At 46.0% G+C, this 26207-nt stretch overlaps 2 protein-coding genes across 11 annotated transcripts in view; one reads left to right on the top strand and one right to left on the bottom strand.

Moving 5' to 3' along the window:
• KMO (kynurenine 3-monooxygenase) overlaps positions 1 to 26207 on the bottom strand; it is a 622272-nt gene that overhangs the window by 569147 nt on the left and 26918 nt on the right. For 2 of the 9 annotated variants that reach the window (XM_056566899.1, XM_056566896.1), the window contains exon 1: positions 19466 to 19564. The exons of 2 other annotated variants lie outside the window; for them this stretch is intronic. In XM_056566899.1, coding sequence (XP_056422874.1) covers positions 19466 to 19549 — 84 coding nt within the window. In that variant the 5' untranslated portion in view covers positions 19550 to 19564. Of the gene's footprint in view, positions 1 to 16453; positions 16659 to 19066; positions 19201 to 19465; positions 19565 to 26207 lie in introns of those variants that run through there. 5 more of the 9 variants (XM_056566901.1, XM_056566905.1, XM_056566898.1 and 2 more) reach the window with 5 other exon arrangements.
• On the top strand, positions 19253 to 25265 carry LOC130362430 (uncharacterized). Of its 2 annotated transcripts, none has more exons than XR_008891416.1 (2): positions 19253 to 19286; positions 25137 to 25265. XR_008891416.1 is itself a non-coding variant. In XM_056566906.1 (2 exons), exons 1-2 carry the CDS (start codon positions 20742 to 20744, stop codon positions 25142 to 25144), a joined length of 1386 nt encoding a protein of 461 aa, XP_056422881.1. In that variant the 5' UTR covers positions 20407 to 20741; the 3' UTR covers positions 25145 to 25265. The 2 variants fall into 2 exon arrangements, 1 of the variants encoding a protein (XP_056422881.1); XM_056566906.1 differs by lacking the exon at positions 19253 to 19286 and adding an exon at positions 20407 to 22119.

Here is a 26207-nt window from a genome sequence, read left to right as displayed (position 1 = left end):
CTCCCGTAGGCTTGAATTGTTGGGGGTGGAGCATGACATCACACAGGGGCAGAGCCGTGACGTAATGATACTCCAGCCCCGTGATCGTGATTCATCAGACCTGGAGCGATGGTCGCTCCGGTGGCTGATGATAGCGAGGTGCAGCATGAAAGAATGCGGGGGACCCCAGAGGCGGGACCCCCGCGATCAGGCATCTTATCCCCATCCTTTGGATGGGGATAAGATGTATTAGGGCCTGAGTAATATAGCCGGAGTAATATAGCCATGTGTGTTAGGGCCGGAGTATTAGGGCCAGAGTAATATAGCCATATGTGGAACAATGTGGGATGTGTGAGACTTTAGCCATGTAACATAGTAACAGAGGTTGATAATGTTGAAAAAACTGGAGTCCATCAAGTTTAACCTATATCCCTAATGAGTCCCTACTGAGTTGATCAAGAGGAAGGCAAAAAAAAACCCTCATAAATTCCTTCCCAACTCCAAATATGGCAGTCAGAATAAATCCCTGGATCAAAGTTCTGTCCCTATAAATCTAGTATACGTAACCAGCGATGTTATTACACTCCAAAAAATGCATCCAGACCCTTTTTGAACTCTTTTACAGAGTTCCCCATGACCACCTCCTCTGGCAGAGAGTTCCATAGTCTCACTGCTCTTACAGTAAAGAACCCCGTCTGTGCTGGTGTAGAAACCTTCTTTCCTCAAGACGTACAGGATGCCCCATTGTTATGGATACAGTCATGGGTATAAATAGATAATGGGAGAGATCTCTGTACGATCCGTTGATATATTTATACATAGTTATTAGGTCGCCCCTAAGCCTTCTTTATTCGAAACGAAATAATCCCAATTCTGATAATCTTTCTGGGTACTGTAGTCCTCCCATTCCCCGTATTACCCTGGTTTCCAGTCTTTGAACCTACTCAAGCTCCACTATATCTTTCTTGTACACTGGTGCCCAGTACTGTACACAGTATTCTATGTGCGGTCTGACTAGTGATTTGTATAGCGGTAGAATTATTTCCTTGTCATGGGCATCTATGCCCCTATTGATGCACCACATGATTATATTTGCCTTGGCAGCAGCTGCCCAACACTGGTCATTACAGTTAAATTTACTGTTAACTAAGACTCCTAAGTCCTTTTCCACGTCAGCTGTCGCAAGTGTTCTCCCATTTAATACATAACCCCAGCTCGGATTTTTCATCCCCATGTGCATTACCTTACATTTATCAGTGTTGAACCTCACCTGCCACTTCCCAGCCCAAACCTCCAACCTATCCAGATCCATTTTTAACAGTGCACTGTCCTCTATAGTGTTTACCGCTTTACAGAGTTTAGTATCCTCTGCAAAGATTGCTACTTTACTATTCAACCCCTCTACAAGGTCGTTAATAAATATATTAAATAGAATAGGACCCAAGACTAATCCCTGTGGTACACCACTAGTAACAGTCACCCAATCACCCAATAACAACCCTCTGTTTCCTATCACTAAGCCAGTTACTTACCCACAGGCACACATTTCCCCCCAGCCCCATCCTTCTCATTTTATGCACCAATCTTTTATGTGGCAAATGCTTTGGAAAAATTAAGATATACAACATCCAGCAATTGCCCATGGTCCAGTCTGGAGCTCACCTCCTCATAAAAGCTGATCAGGTTAGTTTAAAGCCATGCTGATATGGAGTCATACATTTATTTTTATCAATCTACTTCTACATAATAGCATCCCTTAGGAAACTCTCAAACAATTTACATACAAAAGGAGGTTAAACTAGCAGGCCTATACCATATTTATCGGCGTATAACACGCACTTTTAAAGAAATTTTAGGCAAAAAGGCTGCCGATAAGTCTTCTGGTCACTGATTTAAAGCGGCCGCAGCAGATCAGTAACCAGCGGCGTCTCCTCCCCGCACTGTCACTTGTTTTCTCCTGCACTATCCACAGGTACTGGTGTGGAGGATAGTGCGGGAGACGCTGAGCCCTACCTTGTCCGGACCTGCCCTACCTTTTAATCAGCGTCTCCCGCACTATCCACCAGTACCTGTGGATAGTGTGGGAGAAAACAAGTGAGTTTCACTTTTCATTCCCCCTTTTCCCTACCTCCCCCTCCCTCATCATTCCCCCTTTTGCCTGCTTTTTATAGATTTGTTTATTTTCTTTACCTGTCTGCGCTTCGGCAGCTCAGGTCAGGCGGGGGTTCTTGCAGGCTGCGGTCAGTGAAGCTGATGAGTGACTTCCTCTGCCGGCTTCTATGCGCGGCATCACGGATCTCACTTTTCATTTCCTGTAGTCGACGCCTGCAACTCCCAGCATGCCCGGACAGCAGTTGGCTGTCTGGGAGTTGTAGTTTGGCAACATCTGGAGGTCCGCAGGTTGAAGACCACTGGGGGGATGATGAGACGGTAAATGATTATGAGGGGGGGGATGATGAGACAGGGTGGGGGGATAATGATGGGGGACATGATGAGACAGGGTGGGGGAAATGATCAGGGGGGAATGATGGGGGGCATGATGAGACAGGGTGGGAGATGATGAGACAGGGTGGGGGATGATGAGACAGTGGAAATGATGGGGGGACATGATGAGACAGGGGGAAATGATAAGGGGGGAATGATGGGGGACATGATGAGACAGGGGGAAATGATAAGGGGGTGGGGAATGATGGGGGAAATGATGAGACAGGGGGAAATGATAAGGGGGGGAATGATGGGGGACATGATGAGACAGGGTGGGGAGATGATGAGACAGGGGGGAATGATGGGGGATGATGTGGCATTTAGTCCAAGTAATTTATTTAACTTTTTTTTTTTACTAAAATTTCCCTGCTAAAATGGGGGTGCGTGTTATACGCCAGTGCGTATTATACGCCGATAAATACGGTAATTCCCAGGGTCACCTTTTGACCCTTTTTAAATATTGGCACCACATTTGCCATGCGCCAGTCCTGGGGAACAGTCCCTGTCACTATAGAGTCCCTGAATATTAAAAATAGGGGTCTGTCTATTACATTACTTAATTCCTTTAGAACACGGGGGTGAATGCCATCTGGACCTGGTGATTTGTCTATTTTGATTTTTTGTAGGCGGCACTGTACTTCTTCCTGGGTTAGACAGGTGACCTGTAAAGGTGAGTTTACCTTATCTCGCTGTATTTCCCCTGGCATTTCATTTTCCCCGGTGAATACAGTGGAGAAGAATTTGTTTAATATATTTGCTTTTTCCTGATCACTGTCTATAATTTCTTCCTCATTTATTAAAAGGCCAACACTTTCATTTTTGACCTTTTTTTATATAGTTAACCCCTTCCCGCTATTGGACATCTGCATACGTCCAGGCGAATTACACGTTCGCGCAAATGGACGTATGCATACGTCCAAGCGATCTCCTGCTCTGCCGCAGGCAGCGCAGGAGATCGCGGGTGGGACTCAGCTGTCAATCACAGCCGGAGTCCCACCGCAGCTGCCGGGGCCGCGATCGCGCCGGTCCCGGCAGCATTAACCCCATAGATGCTGTGATCAGTTCTGATCACGGCATCTATGGTGTTTGCAGGGGGAGCGCTCTCCCCCTGCCCATCAACGGCGGCTCCACGATAAAATAAGGGGGATCGAGGGTGTCCAAGACACCCTCGATCCCCCTTGAAGAGATAGGAGTGAGGTGGCAGGGTGACCGACCAATAGCAGACTGGGGGCGGGGGGGTTAAAGTTCGGTTCCCCTCCGCTATGCCCACCCATCGGTGTCCGGGCACAGCGGGGGGAACCGTGTAGTAGCGGCGGCGGCGGCAGCGGCGGTCACTTACCCGGCGGCGACTGTGATCACGACGACGGTGGAGGTGAGTATGACGCCGCGTGTCCGGGAGTCTGTTGCCTAGCAACATCTGCAGGGCGACAGTTTAGAGAGTGGTCTCTAAACTGTCGCCCTCCAGATGTTGCAAAACTACAACTCCCACCATGCCTTGACAGCTGTTTGCTGTGTTGGCATGCTGGGAGTTGTAGTTTTTCAAGATTTAGAGGGGTTCAGGCTGGAGATCACTGACAGTGGTCTCTAAACTGTAGCCCTCCAGATATTACAAAACTACAACTCCCAGCATGCCCAGACAGCAGTTTGCTGTCTTAGCATGCTGAGATTTGTAGTTTTGCAACATCTGGAGGGCCACAGTTTAGAGACCACTGTCAGTGATCTCCAGCCTGAACCCCTCTAAATCTTGCAAAACTACAACTCCCAGCATTCAGGAACAGCAAATGGCTGTCTCGGCATGCTGGGAGTTGTACTTGCGTTCCTCCAGCTGTTGCATAACTACATCTCCCAGCATTCCCTTTGGCAATCAGTACATGCTGAGAGCTGTAGTTCTGCAACAGCTGGAGGCACACTGATTGGGAAATACCGAGTTAGGTAATAGGTTCTATTACCTAACTCAGTATTTTCCAACCAGTGTGCCTCCAGCTGTTGCAAAACTACAACTCCCAGTATGCACGTTCTGTCAGTGCATGCTGGGAGTTGTAGTTTTGCCCCCCCCCTCCCATGTGAATGTACAGGTTACATTCACACTGGCGGCGGATTACAGTGAGTTCCCTGCTTCAAGTTTGAGCTGCAGCAGCCGCAGCTCAAACTCCTAGCGGGAGACTCAGTGTAATCCGCCGTCAGTGTGAATGTAACCTAAAAACACTACACTAACATAAAATAAAGAGTAAAACACTACATATACACACGTACACTGCCCCCCCCACCACCCCTTCCCCCCCAATAAAAATGAAAAACGTATCCTACAGCAGTGTTTCAAAACGGAGCCTCCAGCTGTTGCAAAACAAAAACTCCCAGCATTTCCGGACAGCCATTGACTGTCCAAGCATGCTGGGAGTTTAGTAACAGCTGGAGGCACCCTGTTTGAGAATCACTGGTGTAGAATACCTCTATGTCCACCCCTACGCAAATCCCTAATTTAGGCCTCAAATGCGCATGGCGCTCTCACTTTGGAGCCCTGTCGTATTTCAAGGCAACAGTTTAGGGCCACATATGGGGTATCGCCGTACTCGGGAGAAATTGCCTAACACATTTTGGGGGGCTTTTTCTCCTTTTACCCCTTATGAAAAGGTAAAGTTGGGGTCTACACCAGCATGTTAGTGTAAAAAAAAAAAAAACATTTTTGTACACTAACATACTGGTGTTGCCCCATACTTTAAAATTTCACAAGCGGTAAAAGAAAAAAAGCCTCCAAAATTTGTAACGCAATTTCTCCTGAGGACGGAGATACCCCATATGTGGGCGCAAAGTGTTCTGGGGACGCACAACAAGGCTCAGAAGGGAGAGTGCACCATGTAAATTTGAGGTCTAAATTGGTGATTTGCACAGGGGTGGCTGATTTTACAGCGGTTCTGACATAAGTGCAAAACAATAAATACCCACATGTGACCCCATTTTGGAAACTACACCCCTCACGGAATGTAACAAGGGGTACAGTGAGCATTTACACCCCACAGGTGTCTGACAGATCTTTGAAACAGGGGTCTGTGAAAATGAAAAATAAATTTTTTTATTTGCACAGCCCACTGTTCCAAAGATCCGTCAAATGCCAGTGGGGTGTAAATTATCCCTGCACCCCTTATTACCTTCCGTGAGGGGTGTTGTTTTAAAAATGGGGTCACATGTGGGGGGGTCCACTGTTCTGGCACCACGGGGGGGCTTTGGAAATGCACATGGCCAAATTCTCTCTCCAAAAGCTCAATGATGCTCCTTCTCTTCTGAGCATTGTAGTTCGCCCCCAGTGCACTTCACGTCCACTTATTGGGTATTTCCATACTCAGAAGAGATGGGGTTACAAATTTTGGGGGGTATTTTCTGCTATTATCCCTTGTAAAAATGTAAAATTTTGGGGGAAAACAAGCATTTTAGTGTAAAAAAAAAATTTTTTTTTTTACATATGCAAAAGTCGTGAAACACCTGTGGGGTATTAAGGTTCACTTTACCCCTTGTTACGTTCCCCAAGGGGTCTAGTTTCCAAAATGGTATGCCATGTGGTTTTTTTTTTCGGTCCTGGCACCATAGGGGCTTCCTAAATGCGGAATGCCCCCAGAGCAAAATTTGCTTCCAAAAAGCCAAATGTGACTCCTTCTCTTCTGAGACCTGTAGTGCGCCAGCAGAGCACTTTTCATCCCCATATTGGGTGTTTTCTGAATCGGGAGAAATTGGGCTTCAAATTTTGGAGGGTATTTTCTGCTATTACCTTTTTTTAAAATGTAAAATTTTTGCTAAACCAAGCATTTTTGGTAGAATTTTTTATTTATTTTTTACATATTCAAAAGTCGTGAAACACCTGTGGGGTATTAAGGTTCACTTTATCCCTTGTTACGTTCCTCAAGGAGTCTAGTTTCCAAAATGGTATGCCATGTTATTTCTTTTTTGCTGTCCTGGCACCATAGGGGCTTCCTAAATGCGACATGCCCCCCGAGCAAAATTTGCTCTCAAAAAGCCAAATATGACTCCTTCTCTTCTGAGCATTGTAGTTCGCCCGTAATGCACTTCAGGTCAACTTATGGGGTACCTCCATACTCAGAAGAGATGGGGTTACAAATTTTGGCGGGTATTTTCTGCTATTAACCCTTGCAAAAATGTGAAATTTGGGGGGAAACACACATTTTAGTGAAATTTTTATTTTTTTACATATGCAAAAGTCATGAAACACCTGTGGGGTATTAAGGCTCACTTAATTCCTTGTAACGTTCCTCAAGGGGTCTAGTTTCCAAAATGGTATGCCATGTTTTTTTTTTTTTTGCTGTTTTGGCACCATAGGGGCTTCCTAAATGCAACATGCCCCCAAAAAACCATTTCAGAAAAACGTACTCTCCAAAATCCCCTTGTCGCTCCTTCGCTTCTGAGCCCTCTACTGCGCCCGCCGAACAATTTACATAGACATATGAGGTATGTGCTTACTCAAGAGAAATTGGGCTACAAATTCAAGTATAAATTTTATCCTTTTACCCCTTGTAAAAATTCAAAAATTGGGTCTACAAGAACATGCAAGTGTAAAAAATGAAGATTTTGAATTTTCTCCTTCACTTTGCTGCTTTTCCTGTGAAACACCTAAAGGGTTAAAACACTTACTGAATGTCATTTTGAATACTTTGGGGGGTGCAGTTTTTGTAATGGGGTCATTTTTGGGGTATTTCTAATATGAAGACCCTTCAAATCCACTTCAAACCTGAACTGGTCCCTGAAAAATAGCGAGTTTGAAAATTTTGTGAAAAATTGTAAAATTGCTGCTGAACTTTGAAGCCCTCTGGTGTCTTCCAAAAGTAAACACTTGTCAATTTTATGAGGAAAATATAAAGTAGACATATTGTATATGTGAATCCAAAAAAAAAAATATTTGGAATATCCATTTTCCTTACAAGCAGAGAGCTTCAAAGTTAGAAAAATGCAAAATTTTCAATTTTTTTCATCAAATTTGGGGATTTTTCACCAAGAAAGGATGCAAGTTACCACAAAAATGTACCACTATGTTAAAGTAGAATATGTCACGAAAAAACAATCTCGGAATCAGATTGATAAGTAAAAGCATTCCAGAGTTATTAATGTTTAAAGTGACAGTGGTCAGATGTGCAAAAAAGGGCTGCGTCCTAGAGGTGAAAGTGAAAGAACATTTTGGGGTTAGTTTTACTCTCTTTGGCAATGAGTCTTTAGTCTCTTTTTTTGCGGCTTTTATCAGTTTTTTACATATTTAAAATTTTTCTCTATAGCTTTTTAATGCTTCTTAACCCCTTAAAGGGGTACTCCGCCCCTGGCATCTTATCCCCTATCCAAAGGATAGGGGATAAGATGTTAGATCGCCGTGGTCCTGCTGCTGGGGATACAGGGGACGGAGCAGCGTGATGCCATGGCTCCGCCCCTCATGACATCACGGCCCGTCCCCTTAATGCAAGTCTATGGCAGGGGGCGTGACGACTGCCACGCCCCCTCCCATAGACTTGTATTGACAGGGGCAGGCCGTGACGTCACGAGGGGCGGAGTCGTGACGTAACGATGCTCCGGCCCCTGTATTGTCCGTCATTACGTGCAGAGCAATCTCGCTCTGCGCAGTAATGATAGTGGGGTGCTGCAGCAGCGGTCCCCGGGGTCCCCAGCAGCGGGACCGCGGCGATGTGACATCTTATCCCCTATCCTTTGGATAGGGGATAAGATGTCTAGGGGCGGAGTACACTCTAAGGACACAGCTCATTTTCACCTTAAGGACACAGGCCTTTTTTGCAAATCTGACCACTGTCACTTTAAGCATTAATAACTCTGGGATGCTATTAACTTTCATTCTGATTCCAAGATTATTTTTCGTGACATATTCTACTTTATGTTAGTGGTAAAATTTTGTCAATACTTGCATAATTTCTTGGTGAAAAATTCCAAAATATCATGAAAAATTTGAGAATTTTGCATTTTTTTTAACTTTGAAACTCTCTGCTTATAAGGAAAATGGACATCCCAAATAAATTATATATTGATTCACACATACAATATGTCTTCTTTATGATTGCATCATAAAGTTGACATGTTTTTACTTTTGGAAGACATCAGAGGGCTTCAAAGTATAGCAGCAATTTTCCAATTTTTCACAAACTTTTCAAAATCAGAAATTTTCAGGGACCAGTTCAGTTTTGAAGTGGATTTGAGGGGCCTTCATATAAGAAATACCCCACAAATTACCCCATTATAAAAACTGCACCCCTCAAAGTATGCAAAAGGACATTCAGTAAGTGTGTTAACCCTTTAGGTGTTTCACAGGAATAGCAGCAAAGTGAAGGAGAAAATTCAAAATCTTCCTTTTTTTCCACTCGCATGTTCTTGTAGACCCAGTTTTTGAATTTTTACAAGGGGTAAAAGGAGAAAAATCTTCCTAAAATTTGTAACCCAATTTCTCTCGAGTAAGGAAATACCTCATATGTGTATATGAAGTGTTCTGTGGGTGCACTAGAGGGCTCAGAAGGGAAGGAGCGACAATAGGATTTTGGAGAGTGAATTTTTCTGAAATGGTTTTTGAGGGGCATGTCACATTTAGGAAGCCCCTATGGCGCTAGAACAGCAAGAAAACCCCCACATGGCATACTATTTTGGAAACTACACTCCTCAAGGAATGTAACAAGGGGTCCAGTGAGCCTTAACACTCCACAGGTGTTTGACGACTTTTGGTTAAATTTGGATGTGTAAATGAATTTTTATTTTTTTCTCACAAAAATGCAGTTTTTTCCCCAAATTTAACATTTCTACAAGGGGTAATAGGAGAAAATGCCCCCCAAAATTTGTAACCCCCTTTCTTCTGAGTATGGAAATACCCCATGTGTGGACTAAGAGTGCTCTGCTGGCGCTTTACAATGCTCAGAAGAGAAGGAGTGTCATTGAGCTTCTGGAGAGAGAATTTGGTTGGAATAGAAGTCGGGGGCCTTGTGCATTTACAAAGCCCCCCGTGGTGCCAGAACAGTGGACCCCCCCACACGTGACCCCATGTTGGAAACTACACCCTACACAGAATTTAATAAGGGGTGCAGTGAGCATTTACACCCATTGGCGTTTGACAGATCCTTGTAACAGTGGGCTGTGCAAATGAAAAATTTAAATTTTCATTTTCACGGACCACTGTTCCAAAAATCTGTCAGACACCTGTGGGGCGTAAATGCTCACTGCATCCTTTATTACATTCCATGAGGAGAGTCCATTGTTCTGGCACTATGGGGGCTTTGTAAACACACGTGGCCTTGAATTCCGGACAAATTTTCTCTCCAAAATCCCAATGGCGCTCCTTCTCTTTTGAGCATTCTAGTTCGCCCGCAGAGCACTTTACATCCACATATGGGGTATGATCTTACTTAGAGGAAATGGGGTTACAAATTTTGGGGGGCTTTTTTCCTATTTTCCCTTTTGAAAATGAAAAATTTTGGGTAACACCAGCATTTTTGTGAAGAAAAATAATTTTTCTCATTTTCCCAAACTTTAATGTAAATTCGTGAAACACCTGTGGGGTGTTAAGGCTCACTATACCCCTTGTCACGTTCTGTGAGGAGTGTGGGGTCACATGTGGGTATTTATTTTTTTGTGTTTATGTCAGAACCGCTGTAAAATCAGCCACCCGGAGCAAATCACCAATTTAGGCCTCAAATGTACATTGGGGGAAAGTTATCAAAACCTGTGCAGAGTAAGAGTAGTGCAGTTGCCCATAGCAACCAGATAGCTTCTTTCATTTAAGAAAAAAAAACTTTAAAAATGAAAGAAGCGATCTGATTGGTTGCTATGGGCACTCTTCCCCTGCACAGATTTTGATAAATCTCCCCCATAGTGCGCTTAATCCTGAGTCATGTTGTGCGTCCGCTGAGCATTTTACGCCCACATATGGGGTATTTCCGTACTCAGGAGAAATTTGCGTTACAAATTTTGGCAGTCTTTTTTTTCTTTTTACCTCTTGCGAAAATAAAAAGTATGGGGCAACACCACATTAGTGTAAAAAAAATTTTTTTTTTTACACTAACCGGCTGATGTAGACCCCAACTTTTCCTTTTCATAAGGGGTAAAAGGAGAAAAAGACCCCCAAAATTTGTAACGCAATTGCTCCAGAGTCCGGAAATACCCCATATGTGGCCCTAAACTGTTTCCTTGAAATACGACAGGGCTCCGAAGTGAGAGAGCGCCATGTGCATTTGAGGACTAAAAAAGGGATTGCATAGGGGTGGACATTGGGAGTCACTGGCGTAGAATACCCCTCCAGCTGTTGCTAAACTCCCAGCATGCCTAGACAGTCAGCGGCTGTCCAGAAATGCTGGGAGTTGTTGTTTTGCAACAGCTGGAGGCTCTGTTTTGGAAACACTGCCGTACGATATGTTTTTCATTTTTACTGGGGGGGGGGGGCAGTGTAAGGGGTATATATGTTGTGTTTTACTCTTTATTATGTGTTAGTGTCAGTGTAGTGTTTTTAGGGTACATTCGCACTGACAGGTTTACAGTGAGTTTCCCTCTAGGAGTTTGTGCCGTGGCAGAAAATTTGCCACAGCTCACACTTGAAGCAGGAAACTTCCTGTAAACCTGCCCGTGTGAATGTACCCTGTACATTCACATGGGGGGGGGGGGGGCAAACCTCCAGCTGTTTCAAAACTACTTTTGCAGCTACTACTACAGCTGGAGGCACACTGGTTGGAAAACCTGCAGTTAGGTTCTGTTACCTAATTCAGTATTTTCCAACTGTTGCAAAACTACAACTCCCATCATGTACTGATTGCCGAAGGGCATGCTGGGAGATGTAGTTATGCAACAGCTGGAGGTACGCAACTACAACTCCCAGCATGCCGAGACAGCTGTTTGGGCATCCTTGGATTTGCAGTTTTGCAACATCTGGAGGGCTACAGTTTAGAGACTACTGCACACTGATCTCCAAACTGTGGCCCTCCAGATGTTGCAAAACTACAAATCCCAGCATGCCCAGAGAGCAATTGGCTGTCTGAGCATGCTGGGAGTTGCAGTTTTGCAACAGCTGGAGGCACACAACTACAACTCCCAGCAGGGAGGGGGAATAAGAAGTCATTGCTTATGGAATGCAACCTTACCTGGTGGCGGATCCTGCAGGCTGCGGAGGGAACTGACTTAGTAGTTTAACCCCTTAACCTCTTAAGGACATAGGACGTTCTCTAACGTCCCCGCTACCTGGGCTTTAATGCCCAAGGACGTTAGAGAAGATCGATGTAATCCCCCGCCCGTGTGATTGTACCCTAAAAACACTACACTACACTAACACAAAATAAAATAAAAAGTAAAAACACTACATATACACATACCCCTACACAGCCCCCCCTCCCCTCCCAATAAAAATGAAAAACGTCTGGTACGCCACTGTTTCCAAAATGGAGCCTCCAGCTGTTGCAAAACAACAACTCTCAGTATTGCCGGACAGCCGTTGACTGTCCAAGCATGCTGGGAGTTTTGCAACAGCTGGAGGCACCCTGTTTGGGAATCACTGTCGTAGAATACCCCTATGTCCACCCCTATGCAAATCCTTAATTCAGGCCTCAAATGCACATGACGCTCTCACTTTGGAGCCCTGTCGTATTTCAAGGCAACAGTTTAGGGTCACATATGGGGTATCGCCGTACTCGGGAGAGATTGCCTAACAAATTTTGGGGGGCTTTTTCTTCTTTAACCCCTTATGAAAAGGTGAAGTTGGGGTCTACAACAGCATGTTAGTGTAAAAAAATAAATTTTTTACACTAATACGCTGGTGTTGCCCTATACTGTTCATTTTGACAAGAGGTAAAAGGGAAAAAAGCCCCCCAAAATTTGTAATGCAACTTCTCCCGACTACGGAGATACCCCATATGTGGTGCTCTGGGGGCGCACAACAAGGCCCAGAAGGGAGAGTGCACCATGTACATTTGAGGTGATTAGCACAGGGGTGGCTGATTGTTACAGCGGTTTTGACAAACGCAAAAAAAAAAAAAAAAACACATGTGACCCCATTTTGGAAACTACACCCCTCATGGAATGTAATGAGGGGTGCAGTGAGAATTTACACCCCACTGGTGTCTGACAGATCTTTGGAAGAGTGGGCTGTGCAAATTAAAAATTTTGTACAGCCCACTGTTCCAAAGATCTGACAGAAACCAGTGGGGGGTAAATGCTCACTGTACACCTTGTTACGTTCCTCAAGGGGTCTAGTTTCCAAAATGGTATGCCATGTTGGGGTTATTTTGCTGTCCTGGCACCATAGGGGCTTCCTAAATGCAACATGCCCCCCGAGCAAAATTTGCTCTCCAAAAGGCAAATATGACTCCTTCTCTTCTGAGCATTGTAGTTTGCCCATAGTGCACTTCAGGTCCACTTATGGGGTACCTTCATACTCAGAAGAGATGGGGTTACAAATTTTGGGGGGTCTTTTCTGCTATTAACCCTTGCAAAAATGTGAAATTTGGGGGGAAACACACATTTTAGTGAAATTTTTTTTTTTTTTTTTTACATATGCAAAAGTCGTGAAACCCCTGTGGGGTATTAAGGCTCACTTTATTCCTTGTTACGTTCCTCAAGGGGTCTAGTTTCCAAAATGGTATGCCATGTGTTTTTTTTTGCTGTTCTGGCACCATAGGGGCTTCCTAAATGCGACATGCCCCCCGACCAAAATTTCCTCTCAAAAAGCCAAATAGGACTCCTTCTCTTCTGAGCACTGTAGTTCACCCGTAGTGCACTTCAGGTCAACTTATAGGGTAACTCCATACTCAGAAGAGATGGGGTTACAAATTTTGGGGGGTATTTTCTGCTATTAACCCTTGCAAAAATGTGAAATTTGGGGGGAAAGACACATTTTAGTGAAATAAAATATATATTTTTTTACATATGCAAAAGTCGTGAAACACCTGTGGGGTATTATGGTTCACTTTACCCCTTGTTACGTTCCCCAAGGGGTCTAGTTTCCAAAATGGTATGCCATGTGGGGATTTTTTCTGTTCTGGTACCATAGGGGCTTCCTAAATGCAACATGCCCCCCAAAAACCATTTCAGAAAAACGTACTCTCCAAAATCCCCTTGTCACTCCTTCGCTTCTGAGCCCTCCACTGCGCCCGCCGAACACTTTACATAGACATATGAGGTATGTGCTTACTCGAGAGAAATTGTGCTACAAATATAAGTATACATTTTCTCCTTCTACCCCTTGTTATAATAAAAAAAAATTGGGTCTGCAAGAACATGCGAGTGTAAAAAATGAAGATTGTGAATTTTCTCCTTCACTTTGCTGCTATTCCTGTGAAACACCTAAAGGGTTAAAACGCTGACTGAATGTCATTTTGAATACTTAGGGGGGTGCAGTTTTTATAATGGGGTCATTTGTGGGGTATTTCTAATATGAAGACCCTTCAAATCCACTTCAAATCTGAACTGGTCCCTGAAAAATAGTGAGTTTGAAAATTTTGTGAAAAATTGCTGCTGAACTTTGAAGCCCTCTGGTGTCTTCCAAAAGTAAAATCACTTCAATTTTATGATGCAAACATAAAGTAGACATATTGTATTTGTGAATAAAAAAATTTTTTATTTGGAATATCCATTTTCCTTACAAGCAGAGAGCTTCAAAGTTAGAAAAATGCAAAATTTTCTATTTTTTCATCAAATTTTGGAATTTTTCACTAAGAAACGATGCAAGTATCGACAAAATTTTACCAATAACATAAAGTAGAATATGTCACAAAAAAAACTATCTCGGAATCAGAATGATAGGTAAAAGCATCCCAGAGTTATTAATGTTTAAAGTGACAGTGGTCAGATGTTCAAAAAACGCTCCGGTCCTAAGGTGTAAAATGGCCTGGTCCTTAAGGGGTTAAAGAGGCACTGTCATTGTTGAAAACTTTTCATATATTGCAGTACTCATTATATTATGAAATTTCACAATATACAACTGTTAAAAAAAAAAATTACATTTTCACCCGAAATTAAAGCTCAAAATAGCCGCCACAAGGGGTCGCCTGTCTTTTAGCCAGACAAACTAGTCTAGATTTTGCAGCATACTGGATACTGGCCGTAAAGCATACTGGTATCCAGTATAGGAGATCTCTATAGTGTGTATGCGCAGGCACGCACTGCCTGTAAACGAGCACAGGGAGTGCGCACACACAGGCAGTCACTCAGCCCCCCCCCCCCCCTCCTTCACTGCCTCCAGAAAAGCATCAAGGTTAGTTGTAAATTCATCCCCTGCAGAGGCCTTACCTGCATGTTGCAGAGGACCCCTGCTGTGGCTCTGTCCCTGCTTGCAGCCCCTGCTGCGGCTCCGTCCCTGCTTGCGGCCCCTGCTATGGCTCTGTCCCTTGCTTGAGGCCCCTGCTGCGGCTCCGTCCCTGCTTGCGGCCCCTGCTGCGGCTCCGTCCCTGCTTGCGGCCCCTGCTTGAGGCCCTGTCCCTGTTTGCGGCCCCTGCCCCTGCTTGTGGCTCCGTCCCTGCTTGCGTCCCCTGCCCCTGTTTGTGGTCCCTGCCCCTGCTTGCAGCCCCTGCTCCGTCCCCGGCTTGGTATCTAAGTGACTTAGCTATCTTCCCAGACAGGGCCTCTGCACATGGGGATACGTGCACTGCAGAACATTGCACCCTAGTGTCTTACACAGATCCAAGTACGCAATGCTCTGCAGTCTGCACATACCCCCACCTGTATAAGAGTGTACATACACACACTGCTATACACATGGGGGGGGGGATGTGCAGAGCATTGCACCCTAGTCTGTAGTACAGACTAGGGTGCAATGCTCTGCACATACTACCCCCCACCCCCACCCCCATGTGTATAGCAGTGTGTGTATGTACATTCCTATACAGGTGTGGGTATGTGCAGAGCATTGCACCCTTGTCTGCAATACTCTGCACATACATGCACACACACTGCTATACACATGGTGGGAATTTGCAGACTGAAGAGCATTGCACCCTAGGGTATTCTAAAGACTAGGGTGCAATGTTCTGCAGTCTGCACATACCCTATGGGAGCTATAACAAAAAGTAAAAAAGTGTAAAAAATAATTAACACCTTCCCTAAATAAAAAATGTAAACACCCCCCTCCCTCTACCTTTTTTGAAATAAAATTATGTAAAAAAAAATAAAAAAAATGTACGCACAAATGTACTACAGACAAGGGTGCAATGCTCCAGGTGTGAGTATGTGCGGAGCATTGCACCCTTGTCTGCAATTCTCTGCACATACACCCCCTGTATAGGAATGTACATACGTGCACACACAGTTATACATATGGGGGGTATGTGCAGACTGCAGAGCACTGCACCCTAGGGTCTTCTACAGACACCAGGGTGCAATGCTCTGCAGTCTGCAAATACTGCCCCCCCCCCCCCATGTGTATAGCAGTGTGTGTATGAACATTCCTATACAGATGGGGGTATGTGCAGAGCATTGCATCATTGTCTCTGTATTACAGACCCTAGGGTGCAATGCTCTGCAGTCTGCACATACCTACCCATGTGCATAGCAGTGTGTGTATGTACATTCCTATATAGCTGGGGGTATGTGAAGACTGCAGGGCATTGCACCCTAGGGTCTTCTACAGACACTGGGGTGCAATGCTCTGCAGTCTGCACATACCCTCATGTGTATAGCAGTGTGTGTGTATGAACATTCCTATACCGGTGGGGGTATGTGCAGAGTATTGACCCCCCTTGTCTGTAGAAGACCCTAGGGTGCAATGCTCTGCAGTCTGCACATACCCCCACCTGTATAGGAATGTACATTCACACACTGCTATACACATGGGGGTATGTCGCAGGGCTGGATTATCATTGGAGCTTTTGGAGCTCATGCTCCGGGCCCCGCATGGCCAGGAAAGAAGGGGGGCCCCCTCTGCATCATGCAGGTCCTGGTTGGCAGTCACTTAAAGGAGTAGCCCAATGGTGAAAAATTCTATACAGTTAGCAAAAGTTTAAAAAGTTATATAACTTTGTAATATACTCACATAACCCATCTGGAACGGAAAGTACCTTTTTCAGTGATTTCTCTCTAGACAGGAAGCGCTGCATAATCCAGCATCTCGACCTACACTTCTTCTACAGCCTGTGGTCAGCTGTCATCCCTTTCCTCATAGTTCTCAATATGTGAGTGCTCACCAATCACAGCACTCACACATTGAACCAATCACAGCACTCACACATTGAACCAATCACAGCACTCACATATTGAACCAATCACAGCAGTCCTGCTTGAGCCTGGTCACGTGGGTGCCGTGCTGTAAGCCAGGAGAAGTGTGAGGGGGAGAATGAGGACTGACACAGCCCCTCCCCTCCCAGCTCTGTTTACGCAGGACCTAACTTATCATGGGGAGGTTTCAAGTTTGCACAGGGAAAGCACTGAGAGGGGAGGGAGGACGTGTGTGAGGAGACATATTACACAGGCAGGGGAATAAATATCATACTGGGGATGATTTATATATGTGAGGGGGGGGACTCCTGAATGACACATGCTGGGAGTTGTAGTCCCTGTTATGTGTGTGTATGCTGGTATTTCCAAACCAGTGTGCCTCCAGCTGTTGCAAAACTACAACTCCCAGCATGCCCTGACAGACTTTGGGCATGCTGGGAGTTTTAGATTTGCAACAGCTGGATGCACACTGGTTGGGAAACACTGTTCTAGCCTATTCAGCATACACATCGGTTGTAAGTCTATCTTGCTTTCTTACCCGACTGTTTTTTTTCCCCTGGTATTTATTATTATGCTGCATCCTGTTTGTCGCACGTGGGTTTTGTTGGTTTTGGTTTCCAACTCCTCTGAGTTGTCGGGAAAAAATACACAACAATTCAACAAATTCGGGTTGGAAACCTTTATAAATACGTGGGAAAGCTCAGAAATGTTGGGTTGCGCCCCTTTTTCGGGGTTTGGGAGAATCCACATCGGGTCCGTCGGGAAAAAATGTCGCATGGTGTCGCAGACTGGCGCACGATGTCTGCAACTTGTCGCAGACAAAGATGCGCCAAAAAAAACTGACATAAGAAGTCGGGTTTAGAATATTAAATGAGGGCCATCATGTTACACCAGTGTTTCCCAACCAGGGTGCCTCCAGATGTTGCAAAATTATTACTACCAGCATTCCCTGGTTGGGAAACACTGGCATACACACACATACAGGGACTACAACTCCCAGCATGGCATTCAGGAGTCCCCCCCCCCCCCCCCCCCCCCCACACACACACACAGACACACATAGAAATCATCCCAGTATGATATTTATTCCCTGTAGTCTATACACCACCAGCCCCTGCAGTGTAATATGTCTCCTCACATATAGAAATCATCCCCAGCCCGTGCAGTGTAATATGTCTCCTGACATATAGAAATCATCCCCAGCCCCTGTAATGTAATATGTCTCCTCACATATAGAAATCATCCCCAGCCCCTGCAGTGTAATATGTCTCCTCACATATAGAAATCATCCCCAGCCCCTGCAGTGTAATATGTCTCCTCACATATAGAAATCATCCCCAGCCCCTGTAATGTAATATGTCTCCTCACATATAGAAATCATCCCCAGCCCCTGCAGTGCAGTATGTCTTCTCACATATAGAAATCATCCCCAGCCCCTGCAGTGCAGTATGTCTCCTCACATATAGAAATCATCCCCAGCCCCTGCAGTGTAATATGTCTCCTCACATATAGAAATCATCCCCAGCCCCTGCAGTGTAATATGTCTCCTCACATATAGAAATCATCCCCAGCCCCTGCAGTGTAATATGTCTCCTCACATATAGAAATCATCCCCAGCCCCTGCAGTGCAGTATGTCTTCTCACATATAGAAATCATCCCCAGCCCCTGCAGTGCAGTATGTCTCCTCACATATAGAAATCACCCCCAGCCCCTGCAGTGTAATATGTCTCCTCACATATAGAAATCATCCCCAGCCCCTGCAGTGTAATATGTCTCCTCACATATAGAAATCATCCCCAGCCCCTGCAGTGTAATTATGTCTCCTCACATATAGAAATCATCCCCAGCCCCTGTAATGTAATATGTCTCCTCACATATAGAAATCATCCCCAGCCCCTGCAGTGTAATATGTCTCCTCACATATAGAAATCATCCCCAGCCCCTGTAATGTAATATGTCTCCTCACATATAGAAATCATCCCCAGCCCCTGCAGTGCAGTATGTCTCCTCACATATAGAAATCATCCCCAGCCCCTGCAGTGTAATATGTCTCCTCACATATAGAAATCATCCCTAGCCCGTGCAGTGAGGTATGTCTCCTCACACATCTCCTGCTCAGTGCTTTCCCTGTGCAAACTTGAAACCTCCCCATGATAAGTTAGGTCCTGTGTAAACAGAGCAGGGGGGGAGCTATAAGCAATAAGAAGTGCAGAGATTTAGCACAGTAGGGTGTGATATGGACAGGCTTTGGGGGTGTACATTATGTTACAGACTTGAGAGGAAGTAATTTTTTTCAGAGTGAAGAGGATGATGGGAGCTCAGGCTCCATAACCAGGAAGTGCTGCTATTTTCACAGTGGGATAGCATACAAACGGGACAGGGCAAACATATAATGAAAAGTGCGGTGGCATCATGGAGTCAAGGTCTAACCTGTGGCAGGTACTTATTTTCAGATTTTTCACTATTGGATATCTCCTTTAAAAACAAGAATCTCCACACAGAACATAATGGCAGTGACTGTCCAACCAAGACCTGCTCTGTACCTTCTGAATGCTGGAGGGTATGATTTATTTAAGGACCTGTGGTGATGTCACGATCATGTGACTTGGGGGCAGAGCTAAAGTCCCCGAAGCAGCCAGGAGAGTAGAGTGTACGTGGCGATTTCTTCCTGCAATCTGTTGGTGTGAAGTCACTGTAGTACACAGCAGAGTTTCCTAACCAGGGTGCCTTCAGCTGTTGCAAAACTACAACTCCTAGCATGCTAAAGGCACCCTAGTCAGAAGACACTAATATACAGTATATACATGTGAGCTCCAAAGCTGCACTCACTATTCTGCTGGTGGGGTCACTGTGTACATCAGTGTTTCCTAACCAGGGTGCCTCCAAGTGTTGCACAACTACAACTCCCAGCATGCCGGGACAGCCAAAGGCTGTCAATGGCTGTTTAGGTATGCTAGGAGTTGTAGTTTTGCTACATCTGGAGGCTGGTGAGGTCACTGCGGGAGATTTATCAAAACCTGTGCAGAGGAAAACTTGCCCAGTTGCCCATAGCAACCAATCAGATCGCTTCTTTCATTTTTCATAAAAATGAAAGAAGCAAGCTGATTGGTTGCTATAGGCAACTGGGCAAGTTTTCCTCTGCACAGGTTTTGATAAATCTCCCCCACTGTGTACATACATTACATTACGTATCCTGTACTGATCCTGAGTTATATATCAGACAGGAGGCTCATATCTTATGCATTAATCTTCCTTTATTAATGCCCATAGCAGAAATTCAAAACTCTTTTAATGAATTTTTTACTAAAAAACTTTTAAAACCACTTAAAACTACAACTCCCAGCAGTCCATAGGGTGTATCGACCAATCCCTGGCCGGGATGCTTGGTATATAAGGGACTGCTTCCATTGTCTCCTCCTCTTTCTTCTGCTCATAGCAGAACTTCAGATAAGTATTATCACTGTTTGTTTTACTGTCTGGGCATTTCAGGTATAGGTCTGTATTTCTCTAATCCAGTCCTCCCTGTTGCCCTGTACTTCCATTCTACTCTATTATATTTCATATTGCGATTATACAACTTATATGTTCTATACTCTGACTTGTCACTCTCTTTACTATTGCTGCGCCCTTTATACCCCGCTCCGGGTTTCCCCCTGTCATCGGCACACGCCGTCCCTGTGCGGCGCCTGTCACAAGTTTTTCAACTCACTTTTTCTTCAGCGCCATCTTCGGCGCCATTTTGTTTACTTCCTTCTTCTTTCCCCTTTTTCGCGCTCGCTCTTTCCCGCGCCTTGGTCCTATTCAGCGCGGAGAGGAGGTGGGCGTGTCTTGGCCAGCTAGCTCGCCCTATCTCTGCACAGGGAGCGGTAATCTCGCGAGATTACGCCGCTCTGCGATATTCAACGCTCCTCCCTGCACCGCAATCTCCAGTTCAGTGAGAACGGCGTGAGGGACGGAGCCTGGACTAGTTTTTGCTGTCGGTATTTACTGGGAATTTATTCCCCCTTGCCCCTTACTGTCCCCAGCTTACCTCTATAGAACCCTTTGTGGACACTAACTACTACAGCCCCTGGGTAGATTCATATACCCCATACTGGTTAACATTATGGTAGATGACAAGACTACTAGTTCCCCCAGGGTAGAGGATCCTACCTTGGATGCACCCCTTTACCTGACTGCTGCCCAGATCCAAGATCTGATAAACAAATCAGTGCAAGCAGCAATGTCCTCTGTCCTGCCTCCCAAAAGTTTGCAGCATCCTGCACATGCCTCTCAGAAACCCTCATGCAGTGGCGAACCACCCTATAAAAGGGGTAAAGCGTCACAGAAACGCAATCATACCATCATGGTATCTGACTCCCCGGCAGGGGAAGTAAATTCTATGCACCAGGCAGTTCCCGACCCGGCCTGCCGACCCACTTTGCCTCCAGACTCTAATAGACCCCTGGGCCCCGGGGAGTTGCGCAAGCAGGGGCAACGATCCGCTAGACGGACCAAACCGGATTCATTTGTAGATTCTACAGATGAAGAATCCTCCGCAGAATCCGAAGTGGCTGATGCCAATGAGTCTGACAGTGCAATAGAGGATAGTGGGCATATGGCGATCCCTGAGGACGCTAACCCTGTACCCCAGGGTGACATTGTGTTAGACTCTCGTGGAGAGCCTTTCTTTGACCCAGAGGCTATAACCCATCCACGCTCTGGAGACTGGGCTCCCACCCCTGAAGTGTCCCAATATATAGAACATTGGGCTCGCAGGTCGGTGGATAAGGCTAACCGCAACAAGTTAAAGGCGGAATGCCCCCGACCATGCATTCCCAAGAAGGTGGTGCTTACGCCCGAAATTGACCCCATACTTTTAAGATACCTCACTAAACATGGAAAATATTCCAAGAAGGGTATCGAGAGGTCCTTTAGGACCATCCAAGATCGAATCTTGGACCTCTTCGGCCCTGTCACTATGATTCTCAACTTATCGGAACAGGCGGCGGCAACTGATCAACCGATCGATCTGCTGCAACTTAGAGGTTGGACTCAAAGAGCAGTATGTCTGCTCGGGTGTGCAAACACCACTTGTGCGACTGAACGTCGACGGTCAATCTTGATGAGACTTGACCCACAACTCTCTCATTTAGCGGAGACTGAGCCCGGACCCGCTGCCGAGGGCCTTCTCTTCGTAGATACCCTTATCAAGGATATCAACAAGATGGTCGGGCTGTATACCAGCCTTGACAAAGCCCAAACATCCCTTAAGAAATCGGGCTCGGCTAAGGTTTTCACCAAGGCCGGCAGAAGCAGGAGCCGATCTGCCGACCGCAACTACACTACTAGGCCGTACAACAGAGCTCCGGCTCCTCAGTACAACCAGGCTCCGCAACCATACCCTGTGCCAGTCGCACAATCATCACCCTTTTTCCCGCCCCGCGGACGTCCTTGGAGAGGACGTGGAGGAAGAGGTTATCCCCGCTCCCGACATACTACCGGTGAGTACAATACACCTGAGTTCTTTTCCCATTCCCGTAGGGGGCAGACTGCAACATTTTATCCACGCATGGTCAGCAATTACTGCAGACGCATGGATACTCCGGACAGTGGCAGGGTATCAAATAGAATTCTGTTCCCCACCAGACTTGACTTTAATTCCACATCCCATCCGGTTCTCTGAACTAAACGTTGCTCTTATAGACAACGAATTGCAAGACCTCTTGTCTAAACAAGCGGTGATGGAGGTGGACCCCCTTTCCCCGGGGTTCCTCAGCAACCTCTTCCTAGTCAAAAAGAAAGGGGGAGGTTATCGCCCTGTCATAAACTTGCGAAATCTCAACCAACATGTCGTTTATCGACATTTCAAGATGGAAGGAATCCACTTCCTGCAGGACCTTCTACAACCAGGAGATTGGTTGGTAAAGGTAGACCTGAAAGACGCCTATCTCACGGTTCCCATCCATCAGGCCTCCCAACACTTCCTACGCTTCCTGTGGAGAGCCAGAATGTGGCAATTTACTTGCCTACCCTTCGGTCTCTCATCCGCCCCATGGTGTTTCACCAAACTTCTGAAACCGGTGGTGGCAGCCCTACGGAGCAGAGGAGTGAGATTGATTATATATCTAGACGACCTGCTCATCATGGCTCGTTCCAAACCTCAAGCGGAGGAACACGCCGGCTGGACGGTTCAATTGTTACAACACTTAGGATTCATCATCAATCACGAGAAGTCAGTTCTCGTTCCAGCTCGGGAGATGGAGTTTTTGGGATTCTTGGTGGACACCGATCATGCTGTCCTCAAATTACCCAAGGCCAAGCTGACTACCATCCGCAAGGAAATCAGGGTCGTGTTACACAAACGACGAGTGTCGTTACGTGTGCTAGCACGCCTGGTCGGACTTTTATCAGCCTCCATACAGGCCATATTTCCCGCCCCTCTCCATTATCGGGCCCTTCAAAGGCTCAAGTCATTACATTTGCGACAAGGGCTTCGTTACGCGGACGAAGTTCCCCTATGTCCGGAAGCCATAGTAGAACTTCGGTGGTGGTTGCGTCATGCCGTCGAAATGGAACGGCAAGACCATCTTCAGTCCCACTCCAGACTTCATTTTGGAGTCGGATGCAAGTCATCACGGTTGGGGTGCTCGATGCGGTCTCTCTTCAACAGGAGGGACGTGGTCCGCAGAGGAGTCTCTGCTGCACATCAATGCGCTGGAACTTCTGGCAGCATTTTTTGCCATCAGGAGCCTTCTACCTCGGGCATCCAATTGCTGTGTATTGTTGCGCATGGACAATATGTCTGCGGTCCAATATGTCAATCGCTTGGGGGGTCCCAGGTCCCGAATACTTGTGGACCTCGCGAGGGAAATTTGGCATTTTTGCCTTGCCCGCAGCATTGTCCCGATAGCGGAATACATTCCGGGGGCTTCCAACATGGTGGCGGACTGGAACTCGCGCTACTTGACAGATTCCAGCGATTGGCGGCTGGAGCGATCAGTCTTTCAGACCATTTGCCGCCTGTGGGGTCCACTCTCTATGGACCTGTTCGCCTCCCGACTCAATCATCAACTACCCCGCTTTTACAGCTGGAGGCCGGATCCAGAAGCCTACGCTGTAGACGCCTTTCGCCACATATGGCCCCGGGGGACGCACTATGCATTCCCACCGTTCTCAATGATCCTCAGGGTGCTTCTACATATAACGAACCTGAGGGCGTTGGTGGTGGTGATCACTCCCTGGTGGCCAACACAGCCATGGTTTCCCCTTCTTCTGGGGATGACTGTGGATTTTCCCAGATTGCTCCCTCAGCTCCCTCATCTCCTGTCCAATCCGACAGGGGATCTTCATCCTCTGATCACAGACCACACCCTGCATCTCCTCGCATGGTTGGTTTCGGGGTGCCAGACGCAGATAACGACCTTTCAAGATCAGCTAGGGACCTCCTTGCCTTGGCCTGGGCCCCCGGGATTAGATCGGCATATCGATCAGCCTGGAGACTCTGGGTAAGTTGGTGTGATCAACGGCAAGTTGATCCCGTTCAGGCGCCTGTTTCTGTAGTGGCCAACTATTTGGCGGATTCTTTTGAATCCGGAAAATCTTATAGTTCTATCAATGTGTACTGATCTGCAATCTCTGCTTATCACACTCCAGTGGATTCTCTACCAGTAGGCAAACACCCTTTGGTATGTCGCCTCCTGAGAGACGTTAAATTTAAACGTCCTCCTCGCCCCAAGTATCAAGCCACCTGGGACGTATCTAAAGTCCTATCCATGTTCTCGGCATGGGAGGACAATGACGCACTTTCTCTGAAATTGCTGTCGTTCAAGCTTACGGTGCTTTTATGCTTGATCTCCATCAAGCGTGTTTCGGACGTTCGGGCTTTAGACATCTCCAGGCGACAATTCTCGCCATTAGGAGTTAAATTCTCTGTCGTACGTAGGACGAAAACCGGACTTCACTCGGTTTTCTATCCTTCTTTTCCCGCACATCCACGCTTGTGTGTGGTCCGCTGTCTTCAGTCATATGAGTCTCAGACAGCTTTGCTACGTTCCTCGGAATCCTCCCAACTCCTCATCTCCTACGTTCGTCCTCACCAACCGGTGGCTTCAGCTAATCTAGCAAGGTGGGTACGCTCTGCTATGGATATGGCAGGGATTGACGTTTCCCTGTTCGGGGCCCACTCGGCCAGAGGTGCGATGGCTACTAAAGTGGTCACCGCGGGAGGTTCCCTGGCAGATCTATTGATGGCAGCGGATTGGTCTTCAGAGACCACCTTCCGTCACTTTTATTTTAGACCGGAGGAACACATATCTATGTCGGTTCTGTAATTTGTCTGTCATGTATTTATATCATTCTTATATCTAGCTTTGAACTTGCATAAGATATGAGCCTCCTGTCTGATATATAAATCTAGATTTTCCTAGCTTGTGACGGAAAATATTAGTTATATGAAGACAGGAGGCGAGTATCTTCCTGCCCAACCCAACCCTGTCATGGTATTCCTTTTTCTTTCCAGGCTACTGAAGACGGCATACTACATGTCGGAGGCTGAGGTGTTCCGGAATTTTCCCTATTCGTTATGGTGTCCCCGTTGGGACATGGTTTCGGCCCGGTGATTCGAGGTTCTATGGAGTCGGTTTGGGTTCTATCGTGATTCCAGGTTCAAGTTGCGGCTACAGTTTCGCATCAAGAAAGAGGAGGAGACAATGGAAGCAGTCCCTTATATACCAAGCATCCCGGCCAGGGATTGGTCGATACACCCTATGGACTGCTGGGAGTTGTAGTTTTAAGTGGTTTTAAAAGTTTTTTAGTAAAAAAATCATTAAAAGAGTTTTGAATTTCTGCTATGGGCATTAATAAAGGAAGATTAATGCATAAGATACTCGCCTCCTGTCTTCATATAACTAATATTTTCCGTCACAAGCTAGGAAAATCTAGATTTATATCCCGTATTATACTCCAGAGCTGTACTCACTATTCTGCTGGTGAGGTCACTGTGTACATATATTACTTATCCTGTACTGATCCTGAGTTATATATCAGACAGGAGGGTCATATCTTATGCATTATTCTTTCTTTAATAATGCCCATAGCAGAACTTTCAGTATTCAATTCAATGTAAAAGAAAAACTACAACTCCCAGCAGTCCCAGGGCCACAGCAGCCACTCCCAGCCTGTAGCCCTTATATAAGGGACTGCCCAAGTATGGATCCTCCTCTTTCTTTCTGCTCATGGCAGACTTTACACAGATAAGTATTGCTATATATATGTGTATATTGTCTTAGGTATAGTATATAGGAGTTTTACACTTGTGGCCTGGTGGAGACTCTCCTCTACCGGCTGCTTATGTCTCTGTTTTTCCTGTATACTTTTCTATTATTATTCTTATTCTTTTTCTGTTTTTTCTCTTCATTACCGGTCCCTATCGGTGGATTGCGGTGGCGCTTGGCGCTACCTCTGCTTTTCCCCCTGGACCCTCTATTTTGGTCCTACCCTGGTGTGCGCTATCTTCTGACGACGCCATTTTTTCCTCCTTCTTCTTCCTGCCCGCGCTCTTTCGCGCGCGCGGGCTAGGGGCGGATCTTCC

Source organism: Hyla sarda, chromosome 3 (genome assembly GCF_029499605.1).
Source record: "Hyla sarda isolate aHylSar1 chromosome 3, aHylSar1.hap1, whole genome shotgun sequence".
In the NCBI taxonomy this organism is placed as follows: domain Eukaryota; kingdom Metazoa; phylum Chordata; class Amphibia; order Anura; family Hylidae; genus Hyla; species Hyla sarda.
Note: the sequence above shows the minus strand (reverse complement) of the source record. Positions and strands in the feature narration are given on the sequence as shown.

What these genes read in the sequence shown, in the direction of transcription:
- LOC130362430 (XM_056566906.1), top strand. Translation starts at nt 20,742, where the DNA reads ATGGTAGATGACAAGACTACTAGTTCCCCCAGGGTAGAGGATCCTACC.